Genomic DNA, 16577 nt, shown 5'->3' with positions numbered 1-16577 from the left:
CTTTTATTTTACCTCCCTTCCTCTTCCCAACCTTTAGTGAAATGCTCTGGAATTAGTAACATCCAATGAGAAAACACTCTTTACATAACAAGCTACTTTGCTACCTCTCAATCTTTTTACAGCTCTTTCGGGAAATTAGATAAAGAGTAAAGCGATTTTAGAGAAAGACATACTGAGATAGTCCTATGGTTTATACGTTTCTCATTCTATGCTATTTTGATCATTTATACTATTTTGTTTTTCACGTTCCACCACCTAGACTTGGAAAAATAAGGCAGTTTTATTTTATTTGTCTAAAATAAAATAAAATAAAATAAAATTAAAATAAATAAAATAAAATAAAATTAAATAAAATAAAATAAAATAAAATATAAAATAAAAAAAATAAAATAAAAAAAATAAAAAAAATAAAATAAAATAAAATAAAATAAAATAAAATAAAAAATATAAAATATAAAATAAAATAAAATAAAATAAAAAAATAAAATAATTTTTCAATTTATTTGAACATTGTGAGCACTCTAAAATAAAATAAAATAAAAAACACTTTACCTTTAAAGTAGTTGCGAATATTATTTAATCAATATGCTTGATTTTAATTGACTTGTTACTGTTTGGTTTTGCTGAGACAGCTGATTGTGAATGGTAAATATCTCCATTACAAATGCTTACTCAAATGCTGATTTTCTTTTGAGAGCATTTAAGTGCTGAAGCTTTGAGACAATGTAACAGAAAACAATGACTGGCTGTGTGTGTGCGCGCGTTCGGATGCGTGCTGGCATTATTTTGTCGCTTTTTCAACAAACATGCTGCGCTTTGTTCATACACAATAGGCTTTTTTGCACAAGAATGACAGCTTCTTTGAAAGACTGTAATTGTAATTACAATGCGGTTCATGATTTGTAATGCCTAGCAAGCATCTGGCCCTATGATTATAGTTTTTTCAGCTTTTCCTAATCCTTCCTGCTCTCCAATAAACATGTTATAATTCTTTTGACTTCCAGTGAAGAAGATGACAGAACTGAAGTCCAGAGGGGTGAAGATGCTGCCAAGTAAAGACAACCACAGCAAGATATCAGTTTGTAAGTCAACCTTTCCATGTACATGAAGGACATTTTCCTAAATCAGCTTTACGTTTACATTCTTTCACTTGGCAGATGCTTTTATCCAAAGCGATTTGCGTTTGCCTTCAAGGTTTACTTTATCAGTTCCTGCGTTCCCTGTGAGTTGAACTTATGACCTTGGTATGGCTAGAATAATAATCTACTGTTTGAGCTACAGGAATCCAATATCTCAGTTTATGATTAATTTTATGTAATGATAACGATATGTACTGCGTTATTTTTGCTGAAAATATATACATTTTTAAAATAGTTCTTTCTAGTTCTCAAATCTGATTGGCTGAGAGGAGTGCGATATTCTAGTGATAGCAGAACTCCAATCGTTTTACCATTTGTGTCACTCTGCTTGCGATATTTCTCACAGCGAGTGTCATGGTGGACGCCCAAATCCACTATAATTTTATAAATAATACTGTTTTTGTATCACGGAATGTAGGTGTTTAGGCTGATGTGTGGTTTATTAATATAGATAATGTGTATTTGAAGATTTGCTTCAGCGTTTTTGGAGATGCAAGCTCCAAGGCATCAGTTTTTAGTTTGCACAAAAGAGGGTTTTTGCAAGTAGTTTGCACAAAAAAGAGGGGTTTTTTTTTAAAGACACTCCATTGTTGTTTCTTATGTATTTACATACTCATGCGGACTGTTGTATAATCGCAATATCACACTTGTAGTCGTGAGATATTGCTGTACGCCAGCACGCTGTGATTACCTACAGCTGAATCACAGCCGTGCTGATTTACAGTCATATTGCTCTGCTATTTGTGTGATATTGCTCATGTATAATACATTTTTTAAAAATAAATTAATTTATCAAATGACATAAAAGACATTTATTACAGTCGATTTCTAAGAAATAAAATGCTGTGTAATAACAAAAAAATGCTGCTCTTTTGAGTTTTACCCGTAAGTGGATCTTGAAAACATCTTGGTTTCTATTTAAAAAAAATAAAAATAATAATAATAATAATATTAATAATAAGCACCTTATAAAATCTTTCCAAAATAAGCATTGAATTTAAAATATTAGAATGATTTCTGAAAAAAAAAATAAAAAAAAAAAAAAAAATAAATTATATATATATATATATATATATATATATATTTGTGCAGTGCTGAGCCTTATAACCAATCAAACGCGTTTATCTTAAACTTAAGAATGCATTAACCAATCAGAGGCACTTAGATTAGTCAGCACTGGAAACGCTGGAGCTGTTGTTGAGTGTGCACGCTCACAAATTCCCTTATTGTAAACAACACAATGCAGATACGATGTAAAAAAAAAGATTAATTTCGTAGCTTCAGTGATTATAATGAGAGTCTTTGCATAACTTGTGCTAGACTTGACTAAAGTCATTGTTTGTCTGTGAAGCCAAAATGTGAAGTGCCCAAAACGAAACAAAAAAAAAAAAAAAAAAAGTTTTCTATATCAATGTTATAATCGTTATTGCAACATAAAGAGCAATAATCTATAATATATATATATATTTTTTTTTTTTTTGTTGCAGCCCTGTGAGCTCCTGTTTTTTAACATATAATTTAGATTTAGAATAGACAATTTTAAATGGTCTATTGTTATCGACAACAGTTTAAAATATTGATCAATGTAATTGAGTAAATTTAGGTATTTGACATTAAATAAAAAAGTCAAAAAATGTATAAAAAAATATTGCCCCTTAATGGAAAAGTTAATTTCTGACCCTGGAGAGAACTGAAACAAAACATTCACAACTTTGAAATATTAGTTGACCTTAAAATATATAGCAATTTACAGCCAAAAATTTTTTTGAACCCTGTTAAAAAATTACAGCACTATCAGCATGTAGATTCCATTTGTCCACTCATTGGTGAAGGCAGTGGCATGTCCTCACGCTCGGCACAAGCGAGCATATATAACGTTATCTTTATTCTACGCTGTGTCAATTGGAGACAAATGGAGCTATTTTTCTCCCTTAGGCCAGAGGGGAGCGAAAATAAGTTACCGTTTCCATTGTTGGCAAACGGAGAAAGAAAAAGCTTATCGAGGAGGGGTAATTGCACTGTGTGCTGTGAGGCTTCTTCAGCCTGCTTTCTTCTGTTACGCCGTCTTTATTTACATTTCTATTACCTCTGCATCATTGTGAGAAAATGTCAGCCTGCCCATGTGAGCATGTGCCCATTGAGGGTGTCATCAGGGATCCCAGTACCGTCACCGTGGCCAGCAGTGTCTCAACGGCAGCGCTGACAAGTTTGGCCTTTTGTCCCGCATCAATATGCATGAGTGCCGGCACCCAGGCGCGCCTCGGCCAATCAACATGTGTCACTTCAGGTTTTCCCTCCACTATCCTCTCCTGCCTCCTAGCTACCTATTGCAGAAAGCGAGGCTGAGGCCAGCCTCCTTGACCCTGCGTGTCATATTCACTTCCTGCGGGGCTGGATGAGCTTGTGTGTTTTGATGCCAGTGAAAATTTTCTGCTCGCATAATGATGTCTGAAAATATCCTGGCATTCTAAGGAGGACTGATTGATTCTTTTGTTCATTCAATAAACCTCCTGGGCAGGCTGTGCTGATGTTCGAATACACTTACAGATAGCCTTGCTCTCTTCACAAGGTAAATCCATGCTGATGTTCAGAGCAACTGCACTGTTGCAAGTGCGATGCTGCTTTTATGAAACAATTCAATAGACCAGATGTTAATTTCGAGTATCTTATATTTTAGGCACAATTTGGCCAGTAGTTCTTTTTGTTGTTCTACCAACAAAAAATAGTAGGGTCGGATAAAAGATGCCTGTGCTTTTATTAGGTTTAGCAAATACAGGATGATGACACATCTTTCAGTTTATTATTTAAGGGATAGTTCATCCAAAAATGAAAATTCTGTCATTAATTACTCACCCTTATGTCGATCCAAACCTGTAAGACTTTTGTTCATCTTCAGAACACAAATTAAGATATTTTTGATGAAATCCAAGAGCTGACCCTGGATAGACAGCAACGCAACGTTCAAGGCCCAGAAAGGTAGTAAGGACATCATTAAAATGTTCAACCGTAATAAGATAATACTTTCTAAAAGTATCTTAATTTATGTTCCAAAGATGGGTTTGGAATGAGATGTGGGCGAGTAATTAATGACAGAATTTTCATTTTTGGGTGGACTATACCTTTAAGGTACATAAATGAAAAAATTTGTTTTTTTTATTTTATAGGATTTAAGGATAACACCCAACCTGACTTAATGTAATATTTGTATTCCTAAAAGAATTGCGTGATTGTAAAACGATAAGGGAATTGTTTTATTCACTAAATTAATCTCTATGAAAATGTATGAATTTTGAAGATCGTTAAATAATGATAAAACAGTTAACCCATTCAAATATGCACATCTGAATTAGACTATATAATTATATGAATTATGTATAGACCTATATTTTGAATTGAAGGGATGTCATAATAGCAATAAATTATGAATTCATATTGAATGGTTCCACTCAATTGGCCTCAATTAGGTTCTGAAGAATAATAAAAATGGCTAAAAAGTACATCTAAATCTTAGAATAACAGGAATTATAATAAAATGAAATAACAAAAATGCTGTTTTTTGGAGTGAAGATGTTGAAAAAGTATATAATTCATTTAAATATAATAATAAAAACTAAAGTACTTAGTAGAAAAGGTAAAATATTATTATTATTATTATTATTATTATTATTATTATTATTATTATTATTATTATTATTTAGTTAGTTTAGTTATTATTTTTAGGTTTTTTTTAGTTATTTATTTATTTATTAACATTTTTGCTGTCATTTCTCCATTAAACATTATTAGAAAACTGTGAACATGCAAATGTGTTGTTAAATTTGGTCCCACTTTTTATTAGGTGGCCTTTACTACAGTTGTGCTCAAAATTATTCATACCCTTGGTAAATGATCAAAGAAGTCTGTGAAAATAAATCTGTGTCATTAATCCTTTTAGTCTTTTATTTTTAAAAAAGTTACAAAAATCTAACATTTCATTACAGAATAAAAATTTTAAATGGGAGTGAAATCTCATTATGGAAAAAAATATATAATAATAAGAAAAAGCTTTTCTTGAATACACCATAATTAATCATACCCTTTCATTCAAAACATTTAGCAAATTCCTTTTGCCAAGATAACAGCTCTGAGTCTTCACCTCTAATGCCTGATAAGTTTATAGAACATCTGACAAGAGATCAGAGACCATTCCTTCATACAAGATATCTCCAGACCCTTCAGATTTCCAGTTTATGTTGGTGCTTCTCCCCTTCAGTTCACTCATTTTCTATAGGGTTCAGGTCAGGGAACTGAACTGGGTTTTGTTCCCATTTTTGTTTTGATTTTGATGTTTGTTTGTGGATCATTGTCCTCTTGAAGAATCCAACCACGGCCCATTATAAGATTTCTAGCAGGAACAGTCAGTTTTGAATTTTTTATCTGTTGGTATATGTTAGAATCCATGATGACATCTATCTGAACAAGACATCCAGGATCTCTGGCAGAAAAATAGGCCCACGACATTAAAGATACAGTAGTGTATTTCATTGTACACATGGAGTACTTTTTGTTTTATCCATGTGTGCCCCAAACCCATCTTGAGTGTTTGCTGCTATAAAGCTCATTTTTTAGTTTCATCTGACCATAGAACCCAGTCCTGTTTGGAGTTCCAGTAGTGTCTAGCAAATTAATATGAATTTTTTTAATGAAAGATCAAATTAATTAGAAGAAAAAATAAGTACAAGTTATGACCACCTAACATAAAATTGAGACAAATTATTAAAATTCAGCTGACAAAAAAAAAAAAAAAATTGGAAACCCTGTTATGCACCAAGTGTTTAGATTCACTTGAAATTTGTCACCATGCTAATAAACCTCTCAGATGCTGAGTCAAGATTCGTAAAAGCAACACCATTTGATAAATGTGTTTTTGATGACATTCTGCCTTGGTGTTTCTTGAATACCAACTTTTTTTTTCTCCCGTTTTGTTGTTTGCAGTATCGCAGATGGGGGTGGCGCAAGGACACAACATGTGTCCGGATCCAGGAATCCCAGAGAGGGGCAAAAGAAAAGGCTCTGATTTCAGGTGAGAAATGAGTTTATGGATTACTTATTAAAATAGTCCACTGAGAGGACACGGAGGAGAGAGGGAAGAGGAGTGCAGTTAATTTAGTGTTTGTAATGCCAGGATGATGAATAGCAAGAGATGCAGGAGGTGGGCACCTGTTTAATTTCTCATTGGCCTTTTAATTCTCAGGGCTCAGGGAGGATATTTGATCAGCATAAACATGGGCTGTGGGCTCCCAAAGGTCACAACAAGAGGGGAAGGGGAAAAAAAAGGAGAGTGAGAAAGAGTGAGAGACAGAGATGGAAGGAAATAGAGGAAGGTTGTGCAGTACCATATAAATTTAAAACATTAATATGGTTATGCTGTATTTATATAAAAGGGAATATTGTTCTATATATTTTAATTTTCATACTTTTGTCAGTGAGGATGAATAGTGAAATTACTTTAAGACACACTAATACAAAATGTTGCAGAATTGACAAAATCTTGGCTAATGGACCTTTCTCACATTTCCGGCTTTCTCATAGCCATCATAGTCATCATAGTTGGGTAAAACCACAATAATGTGTTGTTGTTGTTTTTTTTTTTACGACTTTCAGTTAAAAGGAAAAAAATCGAGAGAGAATATCGGCAGTCAGAAGAGACAACAATGTCAAATTTACAGTCCCTCCCATAGATGTTGCATTAGAAACACCTTCCCATTAGCGTTAACTAGTTATTTATTTATTTATTTATTTATTTATTTATTTATTTATTTATTTATTTATTTATTATTTTTGTAACTTGATGAAAAGGTGACATAATACAAAGTATAGTGTTATAAATGTACATACATTTTTTTAACAATCAAAACATGAATAAACTTTAAAGGGTAGAGATTTCTTTTTTGGGTAAAATAATAATAATAATAATAATAATAATAATAATAATAATAATAATAATAAACAATAATAATAATAATAATAATAATAATAATAATAATGTGATTTCTATTTTGGGTAAAAAATAATAATAATAATATAATTACAATTCTGTCATCATTCTTCTCTATTTATTATTAATATACAAAAAAAAAAAAAATAATAATAATAATGTCATTGAGGATTTCTATCTTGGGTAAAATAATAATAAATTAAATTAAATTAAATTAAATTAAATTAAATTAAATTAAATTAAATTAAATTAAAAAAAAAAATAAAATAAAATAATAATAATAATAATTGAAATTCTGTCATCATTCTTTTCTGAAAACAAACAATACTACTACTACTACTACTAATAATAATAATAATATAATTTACAATTCTGTCATTATTCTTCTTTGCACAAAACAAACAACAACAACAATAATTAAATAATACCTTTTTTAATAATTAAAAGAAGGTAATAATAATAATAATAATAATAATAATAATAATAATAATAATAATAATAAATAATAATAATAATAATAATAATTTAGAACATAAGATAAGATTGTAACCAAACTGTTTTGGTTCCCTTTGACTCATTGTATGGCCAAAAATACAATGGAAGTCAATGGGAACTTTTATGGAAACATTATTTAAAAAAACATTTATGTCCCACAGAAGAAGGGAAAAAAATCATACTGGTATGATGGTGGATAAATGATGACTGAATTAACATTTTTGGGTGAATTATCCCCAGAGTGAACCTATAAATGTATTAAATTAAAACAATATAATATAATTAAAAAAAAAGTTAAGAAATGGAAAAATGACAACATGATCCTAAACCATATTAATAAAATGATGTAAACTTCACCATTTTATTTACTCAAATGTGATATTCTGATAACTTTTTTTTTTTTTTTTTTTTTTTTTTTTTGATGATTTTCAGCTATAAACACTCTGAATTTACCATTTCATTCAATATATTACGACATAAATAAACGGGGGCAGTAGGAATGACCCTAGAGAGACACCAAGTGAAATGTGAACCATCATTTATGATCGAAAAGAGGACAGAGAGGGAAGGAGATTGAAAATGAGACAGAGGTCCGGACCTATTTAATTGAGTGGGGACAGAGCAATAGTAGTGTCATTTCCAGGCCCAGTGCTACTACAGAGCGGCCTGCGGTGCAAGTTAGGCTGTCAGCGTCCCCCCGCAGGGTGAATGGCAGCACCCCAGAGGATTCTAACACAGACAAATGAGGACAATCCGTTTTACACTCACTAGCTCTCAGGGCAATCGCAGCGGGGAAGTGAAAGACAATCGAAACTTTTTTACTGGAATGTTCTTAGCTCCGGCTACCTGAGCACCCCTTCATCAGCGGCCAGGTAATGGAAGCGGCACAGCGATGTGCGCTTCCAGATGCTTCGCAGTTTCCCATAGGCTGTCCATTACCAAGATCAGACAGGACCGCTGCTGCCGGCTGGAGAGAGGGGGTGTTTATGCTGACATGCTATTGGATTTAGCCATGAACAGATACCAGCTCACATGTGAGAGGATGGGAACTGCTGTGAAGGGCTTAAGTCGTCTAAAATCTGCGTTTTGCACAGTTGGATCTGAATCTAGGGAAATGATAGATGATGATGATGATTTTCCCCTCTCTTTCTTTTCCAATTATATGGAATTGAATCTGATTTATCAATCGCACCAGTCAGATATCTGTAGACAATGACTGAGAAACCGTATAATAAATCATTATCCCTGGCCAGCAATCTCCTCTGATAGTTTTATGTGTTTTCTAGCACTCTGTGGTTGCTTTTTTTCTCACAAAATGCAGTCATTTCAACTGATATCAATATTTCATGTCCATTTATTTATTTATTTGCTAAGTAGCCGTGTAATAAGTAGGATAATTTGCAGCCGGCCAGTCATTATCTCAAAATAAACTGCCACATCGGGGGCCTGATTATTCTGTCAGATTTATTTTTGCCATAATGGCCAACTGACTGTACAGAATGTATGTAATGTAGGATTTGTAGATGTATGGGTTTGTATTTTTGCAAAATAACAGTCTTTTCCTCTTGCAGGCGGGGTGCTACTGTGCACTTTTCTTGTGATGAAGGATATGAGCTTCAGGGGTCTAAAAGCATCACCTGCCTGCGAGTTACAGACAGTTATGTTGGCTGGAGTGATGACCGGCCTATCTGCAGAGGTATGTCGCTTTGAAAATATCTACCTTTTTTTCTCCCTCTCCTGATTTTCCCTTTGTTCAAAATGCAAAAGTTAAACAAGAAGTAACACACACACATGCATTGTATTGTATTGTTTTATTTTATTTTATTTTATTAAATTTTTTTATTTATTTATTTGGTTTTCTATTTGATTTTATTATTATTATTATATTTTTTTTTATTATTTTTTTTTTTTTTGAATTTTTTTTTTTGTTTGTTTTTGGTTTTATTTGGTTTTATTTTATTTTCTATTTGATTTTATTATTTTTATGAATTTTATTATTTATTGTTTTGTTATTTAATTTATTTTATATTTTATTGTATTATTTTTCATTTTATTTAATTAAATATTTGGTTTTATTTTTATTTATTTATTTATTTTTTTGTTTTCTATTATTTTAAAATTAATTATTTTAATTGTTTTTGTTATTTTATTTATTTTATTATTTTTATTTTTTTTTTTTTTTTTTGCTTTTTTATTAATTTTTTATTATTATTATTTATTTCTGTTTTATTTTATTTATTTGTTTTATTATTTTTCCTATATTTGTGATATATATTTTTTATTTAATTGTATTTTTGTTTTCATTTTATTGTATTTTTTATTTTTATTTTATTTTATTTTTTTATTTGATGTTATAAAATATTAATTGTTCTTGTTTATTTTTTTGTTGTTGTATTTATTTTATATTTTATTTTTAATTTAATTTATTTTATTTTATTTTATTTCATTATTATATTTTTTTATTTTAGTTTGTTAAAATGTTAATTGTTGTTCTTTATTTTTTTTGTTTTATTTTTTATTTTTATTTTTTGTTTTTATTAATTTAATTTAATTTAATTTAATTTATTTTACAAAACATTTTTTGTTCGTGTCACAGTCTACCCATGTTGGCCCTACCTAGTTTGGCTAGCTTGTTCCAATCAACAGGTTTTAAATTTACACACACAGATCAAGGCATATGACATCAGTGATAGAACGTAGAGGAAGCTTTTCCTCCTTCCTTTTAAAAGGTGGAAGGCCTTTTATTTGCATCCTAACTGTACAAATGATTTTAAGGTTAGATGCATTTATTTTAATTTAGCGTTGCTTATTTCATGCTGCCCACGACCCCGTCAGAACAAACTAGAACCTCTGAGCTAAATGAACAAATGTAAATTAACCCCAATCATGTGCCCTAATAAAGTCTCATGCCATATTTACAACAAACAAATTTATCACAGCAGATTTAAGCCCTTTTGTTTAACACATGGTTGAATTATTTGAAATCTCAGTGTATCTCTACAGAGTTAAAGCGCCTTGATTAATGACCTGACAATGAAAGAGGACAATGAGAGTGGGGGGAAAAAAAGCAATAGATGAGAGAGAGAGAGAGAGAGAGAGAGAGAGAGAGAGAGAGAGAGAGAGAGAGAGAGGAAATGGAGAGGATGACAACAGATCTCTAAAGCAGATTTTCTAAGGAGAAAGAGATGGTATCGCTCAGCCAGTAATCAGCTTATTTAGCCTCACCAGGCTCCGATTAATTACTTTATTGAGCCTTACTTAATTTCTGACTTTGATTGGCTAGGACAGCCCCCAGGACTTCATTCCTGCAGCAACTGTCACATCCCCAGAGAGATGCTGTCCACCGTACTGCCACCTTCGCCTTACGCCGTAAATTGAAACGCGAGTCTGGCATTTAGTTGTGGTACCAACGCCATGCATCTTAACTACATGCAGCAAAGCCTGTCAGTGGTATGATACCTTAAGAGAATACACAATAGGGTCCAAAGCTGGAAATAAAACGTATTTATTTATCTATCACTATATATGTATTTTTGCGTATTTTACCTTTATTCTACAGTAGTCAGCATTTGAAGTGGATCAAAAAAAGGTAATCAAAGTTGTCCTTAGACAAGAACGGGTATAGTTTTGGTTTTAGAACAACTTTGATGAAAGGTTTTGATCCACTTTGAATGTTGACTACTATACACCTCTTTTCCTGGTTACTTCCTCAGAAATTCGCAATGAGGTCAGATTGGTTAGCTGGCCCAGTGTTGCATGTACCCGGGCAGGGTTTATGTAAATTTCAGGGTTTGTGATGTCACTAACCCAGGAAGTAGCTTGTTGTAGTCCCTACCAGCTGTTTGTTGTAGTCCCTAAAAAGCGAATTCTTTAAAAGACAATCTCTCCCTTTGCATTGAACTTTGAGCGTCGTACCTTTTCAGAAGTTGTTTATGCTCAGACAGCCACACTAACTAAAGTTAAAAAGGTGAAATTGTAATCTATGACCCTTTTAACATTAAATGATTGTAATTTATTGCATACTATTTAAAAGGATAACACACATAACTGTTGAAAAGTTTGGTGCCAGTAAGATTTTTTTTTGTTTGTTTTTTTTTTGTTTTTTTTTTGTTTGCTTGTTTGCTTGTTTTGGAAAGAAATAAACGTCTTTAATCTGTCAAGGATGCATTAAATATGCGAAATGTCATTCTTTTGAACTTTCTGTTCATCAAATGAATCCTGAAAAATTTTTAGCATAGCTTCCACAAAAATATTAAGAAGCTCAGCTGTTTTCATCATTGATAACAAATAGAAATGTTTCTTATGCAGTAAATCAACATATCAGAATGATTTTTCAAGGACAATGTGACACTAAAGACTGGAGTAATGATGCTCAAAATTCTGCTTTACCATCACAGAAATAAATTGCATATTAAATTATATTACAATAGAAAATAGTAATTTTTAAATTGTAATAATATTTCACAATATTACTGTTTTTACTGTTTTTACTGATTTTTTGATCAAATAAATGCAGTCTTGGTAGGCATAAGAGACTTCTTTAAAAAACAAACAAAAAATCTTACTGACACCAAATGGTTTTGTTTTATTTTATTTTATTTTATTTTATTTTATTTTATTTTATTTTATTTTATTTTATTTTATTTTATTTTATTTTTAAAATGATTTTTTTTTTTTTTTATGTGCTTACATCTTACCCAAACAGAGTTAAAGGGATGGTCCACCCAAAAAAGAAAATTGTGTCATTAATTACTCACCCTAATGTTGTTCCAAACACGTAAGACCTTCGTTCATTTTCAAAACACAAATTAACATATTTTTGATGAAATCCCAGAGCTTTCTGACTGAAATGTAACTGAAATGTTCTCAGGCCCAGAAAGTAGTAAGGACATCAATAACATAGTCCATGTGACATCGGTGGTTTAACCATAATTTTATAAAGCTATGAGAATACTTTTTGTGTGCAAATAAAACAAAAACACCGACTTTATTCAACATTTCTTCTCTTCCACGTCCATGCTCTGAAGATGATCAAAGGTCTTATGGGTTTCGAACAACATGAGAGTGAGTAATTAATGGCAGAATTTTCATTTGTGGGTGGACTATTCCTTTAAAAACTACTGTTGTTATGATAGAGAGTTTTTAATCGAGATGTCATTTTAACTCCATTTTAAAATATTATTCTGAACATTCAGGCCGTCCTACAGGATGCTACAGCTTTTCTCACTGTATTTCTACACCAACACTTTCACGCACATAACACATTAGCTCTACCTGCTCCCTTTTCCTTCGTATTGATTAATTTCTCCTGAGATGCTCGGCCAGCTGTGGACTATTAGTCTTTCATTAGAGTTACATATCCCTTCTCCACCACCACCAGTGGCCTTTGCCACCGTGGACCCCTCAGGCTTGACAATCTTTGGGAGAAACTTAGTTGGACAGCTTTGTGATGGATTGCACCAGTTGCTTTCGTTTTTGATTATTTAACGATCAGTTTTTGGCACATCACTGTGGGCTTGTGGAAAGCGAGGAAAATGGACCTGGAATTGGGAAACTGTCGGAATCACCAGATGGACCAAGTTCCCTTATCAGCCCCATTACTCATGTGAAAAGGGTTGATATTTAGCTATTGCTCCCCCGAACCCGTTTCTTCATCACTTGCTCCTTTTCACCACTAATGTAGAGAATGATTATTTGTCTTGTTTCATTGATTTAACACTCTAAATGCCAGGCCATTATTCAAAACCGGTCCATTTTAATTGCATGCTCCAGGAAAATCTGAATCATAAGAATAATTAGTAATGGCGCCACAGAAAAAGCACTCATACATCATTGTCGCTAAATACATAAATACAAGCACAAGAAGTCCAATAATAATAGCGTGTCCTTGAGGTTTTCGCTCTTTCTATGTGGAGAAATGTTGTTTCCGTGATTTACAGGATTTTAAAGCATCTAGGACTTGCTCGGGAAATCTATAAAATACATTTGTGTCTTTTTTATTGGCTATTTAGAAATCAAATCAAGCTTCAAACCTTAACAGAAACTGAAATACACAATATATCATGAACAATGAGTTTTGTTTTTAGAAAATTGAAGTCTTAATGGCCATTTAATGCTCATTGTTGGTCCAGTGGCTTAAAGTAACTCTTTGGACTGAATCCGTGTCCTTTTTTCTCTCTAGTATTCAATCCCCTCTACCACAGGCCTTACATCCAAAAGTGGAAATGTGCTTTGAGAAATCCAGGCTCTTGGAACTGAATCTAATTTGATCAAATTCAGTCTCAATTAGGTGAACTTTAATGATTATTTTATTGCAGCACTGCCCTTACGACTTAAATGCACTTGGACTGTTTCACAGCTGAGACCCTGCTAATAGATGTCTTCTAATAGCACGATTATTATGGCGGCGAGTATACTGGTTCATTTTTGAGTTTGAGGTACAATCCCTCCAGTCCTTTCAACATTCTTCTAACATTTTTTGTGTTTTACTTTCTTTTATATTCATTTATTTATTCATTTATAATCATGTATCGTTTATCATTTTATGATTTTATTATCCCAGTTAATCATGTTATCATTTATAATAACCATTTTAGCCGTTTACTGTTGAGGTCAAAAGTTTACATACACTTTGCAGAATCTGCAAATAAGAGGGATCACACAAAATGCATGTTATTTTTTATTTAGTACTGATCTGAATATGATACTTCACATAAAAGATGTTTACATGTAGTCCGCAAGAGAAAATAATAGTTGAATTTATAAAAATGACCCGTTTCAAAAGTTTTCATACACTTGATTCTTAATACTATGTTGTTACCTGAATGACTTTTTTGTGTGTCTAGTGATAGTTGTTTATGAGTTCCTTGTTTGCCCTAAACAGTTAAACTGCCTGTTGAAAAATCCTTCAGGTCCCACAAATTCATTGGCCTTTCCAACAATGACTGTATGATTTTGAGATCCATCTTTTCACACTGAGGACAACTGAGGGACTCATATGCAACTATTACAGAAGGTTCAAACACTCACTGATGCTTCAGAAGAAAACACCATGCATTAGAAGCTGGGGGGTGAAAACTTCAGGGTAAATTTAACTTATTTTGTCTTCTGTGAAACAAGTATCTTCTGTAGCTTCTGAAGGGCATACTAAATGATGTACATCTTCATTCTGTTCAAAAGTTTTCACCCCGGCTTAATGCATTGTTTTTCTTTCTGGAGCGTCAGTGAGCATTTGAACCTTTTGACCTCAACTGTATATACTGATTTTATTGATTCATGTATTGATTAGTCATTTATTTTATATTATTCTTTTATATATATATATATATATATATATATTTTTTTTTTTTTTTTTTTTTTCGTCGTTTAGTCTTATGACTGTGTTTTAAGGGATATTTATGTTCAAGAGTTAAGAGAAGGTCTCTATTTCAAGGTTTTTAATGTCAGAGTCTGAGCATTAACACATACACAACTACGATTAAAGAATCTCTCCTCCTTTTCATCACCACTTCGCCTCGTACTTCTGCTCTTCACTGCTTTACTCAGTCAATTTCTTGGCTAATAGAAGACTGTTGATACAATTTTGGGAACTAGACGAGATTTCCTGTTAACAGGTTTTGGGTATTAGACAACTCTGCTGATTAGTTGCTCTGTTACCAGACAAAAAGGACTTTCTGGCAGGATCTGGCATAAGGGGCTGGATCTGATACTTCTGGCATTGAGGCATGATCTCACAGGACTAAAATTTCAGAATGTTCATTGTAGGTTTTATTTTTACAACCCTAAACTAACATTTCCAAAACATTGTAGGGAGGTTATTTTGCATGACAGCCTAATAAGAACGTATAGAGAATGTTGACTAATGGTTATTTCTTTGTTTTATTTTTATAACCATTAACTAACATTTCCAGAACTCCAGATTATGTGTGTGAGACAATCCCATAACGCCTTGAAATGTGACCTAATGGTTATTTTTGTTTTATTTTATAATCAATAAACTTCCAAAATTTCCAGAATATTGCAGTTAAGTGTATGTGATGACCAAATAAGAACTTCTACAGATTATTTTATTTTATTTTATTTTTTTATTCACTCATTCATTTATTTATTTTCTTGCTTGCTCGCCAAAATTTTCCAGAATTTTGCTGGTAGGTTTCTGTGTGACAACTAAATACAAACATGGAATGATGCAGTTAAGTCGACAAAAAAACAAACAAAACATTTTTTTTTTTTTGGTCAGTCTATTAACAACTTAGAATATGATCTAATTGTTCTGTTTTATATGTTTTAAAACAACCAAATAAGAACTTCTACACAATGCAGTGTAATCTTTTTTTTTTTTTTTTTTCGACCATTTCAGAACATTGCTAATAATTTCTGCAGAATGTAATGTAATGGTTATATTTGTTTTATGTTTAAACCATAAACTAACATTTCTAAAACATTGCAGGTATGTATCTTTATGACAACCAAATAAGAACTTGTGCAGAATCTTATCAAATGGTTAATATTGCTTATTTTATTTCTTTTTATAACCATAAATATACATTTCTTTCTTTCTTTCTTTCTTTCTTTCTTTCTTTCTATTTTGATTTGTTGTATTATAATCATACACACCTAGAATGTGACATAGAGGATAGAACCAAAAATGACTTAGGATGATCCCAAGAGTTTTCTCATTGAGAATTTCCTATACCCCAGTAAATATTATGACTGACAAAAATGCCATCAATGAACATCCATTATTACCAAACCTCAAACCTTTAGAGCAGAAAGCTGCAGACAACACACATTCACATGTTTTGAAGGTGAAAACTGGGGTCAGCCAGCTCTGATGTTAATTAACTTTTCAAAGACTTTTGTTCTTTAATGTCAGCCCACCTTAAAGTGTTTGAGGAAACTTTGCGAGTGTGTGTGCGTGTGGCAGGGGAGGCCCTGAGGAGCTCACCTCAGACATAGCTCATTAA

The 16577-nt window shown here is 32.0% G+C and overlaps 1 protein-coding gene across 1 annotated transcript in view; it reads left to right on the top strand.

Annotated features, from left to right (window-relative positions):
* csmd2 (CUB and Sushi multiple domains 2) overlaps window positions 1-16577 on the top strand; it is a 385015-nt gene that overhangs the window by 187182 nt on the left and 181256 nt on the right. Inside the window, exons 7-9 of the mRNA XM_051136347.1 lie at window positions 1005-1082; window positions 6114-6201; window positions 9183-9307. Of these exons, the coding sequence (XP_050992304.1) occupies window positions 1005-1082; window positions 6114-6201; window positions 9183-9307 (291 nt within the window). The remainder of the gene's footprint in view (window positions 1-1004; window positions 1083-6113; window positions 6202-9182; window positions 9308-16577) is intronic.

Source organism: Labeo rohita, chromosome 19 (assembly GCF_022985175.1).
Source record: "Labeo rohita strain BAU-BD-2019 chromosome 19, IGBB_LRoh.1.0, whole genome shotgun sequence".
In the NCBI taxonomy this organism is placed as follows: Eukaryota; Metazoa; Chordata; class Actinopteri; order Cypriniformes; family Cyprinidae; genus Labeo; species Labeo rohita.
This window is presented reverse-complemented; position numbering and strand designations above follow the sequence as displayed.